The following is a 6,000-nucleotide window of genomic DNA, read 5'->3' as shown; positions in this document are numbered from 1 at the left end:
CCCTGTATTCAGCCATCTCAGTGCTCCTGTTGACTTCAGATACTGTCCATGAATGTCCCCATCCCCCAGCACCTAGCGTGGACCCTGTGAACTCGCAAGGCGGGATCCCTTTGGACTTGACTCGATCTGCCCACCCCTTCACTCTCCAGATGGCCAGCTGAGCTCCTCCAGACTTCTCCAGCCAGCTCTAGCAACGGGCCACCTGCCCCTTCACCTAGAGAACCTTCCCCTGCCCCTCTTCCCCACCAAAAAAGTGACTCCCGATAGCTCTTTCCGTACAGAAGTCAGCTTGAGGGAAGAATCTGCTTTCAATGTTTATTTCTACTCCAAGGGCACACCTCATTTCCTGGACCTCTCAGTTAGGGTTAATAAGAATCACCAGCATGACGATAGATCTTTATGTTTTACAAGGCTCCCCAGTAAAAAGGGAATAGTTATAATAATTGCTACCTCACAGGATGAGGACTGGAGGAGAGCATGTCGTTAAAATGCTTAGCACAGTCTGTGGCACGTTGCCGAGGTTCGATACCTGTGACTGTCACTTTCCCTGCCTCCTGTCCCTGGCTCCTTACCATGGTTGAAAGACAGGACATCCCACTTACCAAGCACCAGCCCTATGGAGCTGGCACAAGCTAGGTGACTTATACCTGGGCTCTTCTTTACCACAGTTTCTCTGTGAAGGAGGTTGTGACTGGCCCCATTTCACAGATAAGGACACTGAAGCTCAGAGTGGCATCACCACCTGCCCAAGATTGCACAGCTTATAGAGACAGGACTTGGATCTTGGGTTTTCGAGGCCTGTGCTCTTCCATTCCCCCATGCTGTCTCACTTTTCTCTATTCTGATTGTCATTACCCATCTTGGATCAAGTGTGCTTCTTGGTGGTGGTGGGGGGGTGTCATGAAGGCATCAGAGCAGGGCGGGTTCTCCCCCCAAGAATCTAAGATGTCAAGTCCTGCCACCTGCTCGGAGGCTTAAATTTCTCTGCAAGGGCCCTTGGCTAAATTAGGTAATGGGCTAGGACTCTGGGAGGGGGAGGCTCGCTGACCCCAGGATCTGATTGGCCAGAGCATCGAGTCCTGGGGAGCAGGGAGGTGGGAGGAGAGGGTGCCCCTACAAATCCTAGGGGCTAGAGCAGGCCAGGGTATCTTTGGGTGGTGGAGTGCAGAAGAGGTGACCTGCAGCGGAGGAGTCCGGGTGACAAGCAACCATGGTAAGGACAAGAAGGGACTTCATCCCTCCATTCCCTCGAGCACCTCTGGGCCTCTTTCAGGCCAGACCTGGGTGCTCCATGGGCCAATAACCTGGATGTCTGAAGATGTAATATGAAGGTTCCTGGAACCCAGGTGCCTGGGAGGAAGGCTGGGAAGAAGGCCTCGGACTTGTCTTGGAAGGGGAGGGCTGGGACTCCCAGAGACATCCTCAAGCCTTGCCGACTCCCTGGGACTTTCTAAGGCTTCTAGCAATGTCTTAGTTTGTGTCCATGGTGGAGATGGGGACCCTGAGGGCCAGAGGGAGTCACCCAGCAAGCCAGTGAGAGGAGAACTCCTCTGGAAGATGGGAGATCTGCAGGGCCTCGAACCAGCTCAGGCACAGGACCCCAAGAGCTCCAAGGGGATTGAGAAGGGGCAGAAGATGACAGACTCGAGTTAGAGAGACTTCAGCCTCCCGGAGAGGGGTTGTGATTTGAGGCTGTCCTTTTCTTGAGATTGCCCTCCCCACTTCACTTCAAGGAGTAACTAGACCCTGGAGGACAGCTGCTGTTGCCCATTCCTAACTAAAAATAGCCTGCCCTTCTGGCATAAGCAAGGAGGAGGGGAGGCGGGGAGGGGAGGAGGAGGGAAACAGGCCGGAGGGCCAGCAGCCAGCCAGCTGAAGAACTCCTCGGATGCCTCAGCCCTTCCTCACTGCCGCCAGCCTCAGTCCAAAGCCCCCTGGCTAGCTGGCTTGGCTAGGATGTGACCAGAACTCCCTATTGCCATCTTATTGTCGCTCTCACAAGGCCCCCATCACATCCTGCCCAGCATGAGTGGTACTGACTCCCATGACTGAATCATAAGAAGGAAGCTTAAAATCTCCATCTCTGCAAGTTCTCAGATGGGGGGATGATGTGTCTGACTCTTCTTGGGGCTCCCAGTGCCTGACCCTCAGGAGGGGCTCCATGACTTTGTGTTGCATTATTATTTATTTGACAACAAACATTTATCGAGCACCTATTAAAGTCCCAGGCACTGTGAGGAGGTGGGGCAAACTAGAAAATCACACTGGGATGGTGCTGGCTCTTTCCAAAGCCTTCTCACACTTCTGATTTCATCTCATCCCTGAAAAGCTGCTGAGAAGAGATGAGTGGGTGAGGGTACATTGAGTAACTTGCCCAAGGTTCCTGGACGGGGTTCCTGACTTGACCTCTTATTGACAAGAGAGGGAGTCTTGGCATAACCCCTAGTTCTTTAAAACTGGGGTTGGCTGCCGTGGGAGAATGCAGAGGGTGTGCAGGTTTGGAGCTGTTCCTCTGGAGGACCAAGGGGTACTTACAGAAGTGGGGGTGCAGAATAGTGTGGGTTTAAGGCAGGAATGTGCTCCAGGGGCTACACCTTTGGCTCTCTGACTGTGCATGTTTTCTGCAGACGGACCAGCAGGCTGAGGCCCGGTCCTACCTCAGCGAGGAGATGATCGCTGGTGAGTGGGGTGGGCAGGCTTGCTGCTGGGTGGACGTGTGCTGGGGAATGTTTGGTTTCTGGGCAGGATGGGAGGGTAGATGTGAGGCTGACAGTCTAGCCAGGCTCACCCTAGCCCTCTGCCTTCCTTCCCCGGGCAGAGTTCAAGGCCGCTTTTGACATGTTTGATGCTGATGGTGGTGGGGACATCAGCGTCAAGGAGTTGGGCACTGTGATGAGGATGCTGGGCCAGACACCCACCAAAGAGGAGCTGGACGCCATCATCGAGGAGGTGGACGAGGACGGTGAGCGGGTGGCCCTCGGAGACAAGGATGCGATGGTGGTGGGGAGAGGCTGGCAGCCAGGGTCCAGGCTCACTCACCACCTGCTTCCCTCAGGCAGCGGCACCATCGACTTCGAGGAGTTCTTGGTCATGATGGTGCGCCAGATGAAAGAGGACGCCAAGGGGAAGAGTGAGGAGGAGCTGGCTGAGTGTTTCCGCATCTTCGACAGGTGCTTTGGGGGCCTGGGAGCCGAGCAAGGCGCTGAGCAGCCCGAATCTGGCCCGCAGGGCACGAAGGTTCTCAGGGTGGGGGTGCAGGAAGGGGCGTCAGGCTTGGCCCGGGCAGCTCCCCTGTTCTGAGCCCCGCCCTGTGTCTCCCCCCACAGGAACGCAGACGGCTACATCGATGCTGAGGAACTGGCTGAGATTTTCCGGGCCTCTGGCGAGCACGTGACGGACGAGGAGCTCGAATCCCTGATGAAAGACGGCGACAAGAACAATGATGGCCGCATTGACTTCGATGGTGAGGGCCGCGGGAGCGCAGGGAGTGGGGGACCGAGCCACGCCGAAGGGTCCAGGGTGTGCAGCTGGGCTTCCTCAGCCTTGTGGGCGGGGCGATGAGGGGCGGGGCCAAGTTCCTCCCCACCCACCGGTGACGGATAGGGAGCTCCCCGCGGTTTGGTGCAATTTAATTTATCCACTAATGACCAGGCACCCCCTCCGCTGGCCGGGAGCCCGGGCAGGTCTCTCTCGTCCCGAGGGCACCCGTGACCACCTCTCCCCCTCCTTCCCCGCAGAGTTCCTGAAGATGATGGAGGGCGTGCAGTAAGAAGTCGGCCCTCGCCTCCGCCGGCACCGCGCGCCCCTCGGACGCGAGCGGTGCCACCCCCTCCGGGTCCCATTCTCCGCCCCGGGAGGGAGGCGCGGCCCCTTCTGGGTCTGTGTCTAGAAGGAATAAAAGCAAACATTGCAAAGCGCGTGGCCTGAGTGAGGGGCGGACCTGGGAAATGGGGGTCGGGATCCGCCTGGCTGGGCACCATCCAGCGCGCCACCTGGGACGGAGCCACCGGAGCGCCCTCGAGGTTACAAGGAGAGACGACCCAAAGCATTGGGTCATAGGAGCTCGAGGCGGCGCTCCACGCACTCGGCTGCTGGCGCTGGGAGTGAGCAGCTCAGCCGGGGGTTGGGTGGCGCCTGACGCTTCAAGGCTTCCCCTTGCTTCTAGAATCAATTCCAGATTCCTTCCCCGCCTTCCCACAGCCGCCTCTCCCCTTGAGAGGCTCCAGCCTCCCTGGGCAAATGACCTCCTTCTTGCTATGGAGCTAAGGTGCCCTTTTAAGCCCTTGGGCCTTTGCACATTCTGTTCCCCCCTCCTTGGAATGCCGTTCTTCCTTTTAAAGTCTGGCAAATCCTTCTACCCAGCTCAGATGCCATCTCCAAGTTACCAAGACCCAGATCAGGTACCAGCATCTCCTCCCTGATCCTTGCCCTGACTGGCTGCCCTCTGGCACCCACAGCCCTTTTATACACAACTCGGTTATAGCAGGTGTTGGGTCAAAACTAATTAAGTGCAGTGGCAGTTGAGCTTTAGTCAGGCTGAGACTGAATCCTCAGTGCTGGTGACAAACCGCTCTCTGCTTCCTTTCCTAATCTGTAAAATGCGGACAATGACCGTACTTACCTCACAGGGTTGTGAAAACGAGTTAATGTGTGCAAAGTGCTTAGAACAGAACCTGGCACGGAGTGAGCGTATAATAAATGCTATTAGTCATATCATTATCATCTTGAAACACTGAACTCTTATTCATCGCTGCAGCCCTCCCTCTCCAGCTCCATGTGCTCTTCTCCCCTTTCTGTCTCACTCACATTTCCCAGATTGTACTTCCAGCCAGGAGCAGTGCTGTGCCAGCATCGCCTCATTTATCCACACAACCCCAGAGGCAGATGCTCTTTTTCCCATTTTACAGTTGAGGAAAGAGGGCAGAGTGGGGTGAGGTACCCAGCCATACAGATAACAACCTAGATGATATCGCTGTGTGGTGGAAACAGGATCAGGGCTCTTAACTGTGGTACCACCTATCTGTTGATGGTTCTACCCGGGCATCCTGAGAACTTCAAACCGGTCCTGCCCTAAACAGATCCTGCCCCATCTTGCTCTCCCGCGTCCCCTATCTCAGGGATGCGACCCAAGTCACGACTTCTGGAGCTTGTTTTGTACCTTGAATTTCCTTACTATGCCTTCTCCTTTGTCTCCTTACTTCACCCCTCCTCTCCAAGTCCACTCAGTGTCATAACTCAGGCCATCACCACAGCTTACCAAGGTGCTGAGAACCTCCTCCCAGCCATCCACTCCCTAGACAAGGTGGCAGCCAGAATGTTCTTTTGAAAACTGAATCTGATCATGTCACTCTCCTGCTCAAGGCTTCATTAACTGCCAGTTACCTCCCTCACCACCCAATCCCCTTGTCCCTGGAGCCTTCCTTGACCCTCCTAGTCTTCACTAGGTGCCCCACCTCTGAGCTTTCCTAGCAACATGTGAGCCTATCACCCAAAATTTATTGAGTGCTTACTACGTGCCAGGCACTCTTCTAAGGTCCTTCATCTATCCTATGAGGTCACTATCAATATTTCCATTTTACAGAAGTTAAATCTAAGTGCCCAAGTGTATATATGGGGGTAGAGGGGGGATTCTAACAGTCGTTCTGCCTACCTGGTCTGATCTCTTAACCACTACTCTGTACAGCCCTTATTCTACTCTGTTCACATGCTTGTTTACTCCCTAAACTTCATCCTCCTTGAGGACAGGACTGTGGCCTTTTCCCTTTCTCCCCAGCCCCAAATGCACGGTCATTACCTTGCAGGTAGTCAGCAATTGCATAGAGTGAATGGAAATAATAATAATCACACCCTCTAATACTTACTGCACTAGTTTCAGAAACCTACATCGAACTGACTTAAACCAAAAAAGCTTTGTTGGTTCATGATACTGGGAAGCCAAGGAATGAACTAGAGGCCACGGGCTCAAATAGTCATCTCTCCGCTATTTGTCTCTGCTTGGCT

The 6,000-nt window shown here is 54.7% G+C and overlaps 1 protein-coding gene across 1 annotated transcript; it reads left to right on the top strand.

Moving 5' to 3' along the window:
- Positions 1-1,103: 1,103 nt before the first annotated feature.
- TNNC2 (troponin C2, fast skeletal type) lies at positions 1,104-3,915 on the top strand. Its single transcript, XM_032461264.1, has 6 exons — positions 1,104-1,213; positions 2,628-2,679; positions 2,819-2,962; positions 3,056-3,170; positions 3,327-3,463; positions 3,738-3,915. Exons 1-6 carry the CDS (start codon positions 1,211-1,213, stop codon positions 3,767-3,769), a joined length of 483 nt encoding a protein of 160 aa, XP_032317155.1. The 5' UTR covers positions 1,104-1,210; the 3' UTR covers positions 3,770-3,915.
- Positions 3,916-6,000: the final 2,085 nt, after the last annotated feature.

The sequence above is a fragment of the Camelus ferus genome, chromosome 19, assembly GCF_009834535.1.
Source record: "Camelus ferus isolate YT-003-E chromosome 19, BCGSAC_Cfer_1.0, whole genome shotgun sequence".
In the NCBI taxonomy this organism is placed as follows: Eukaryota; Metazoa; Chordata; class Mammalia; order Artiodactyla; family Camelidae; genus Camelus; species Camelus ferus.
This window is presented reverse-complemented; position numbering and strand designations above follow the sequence as displayed.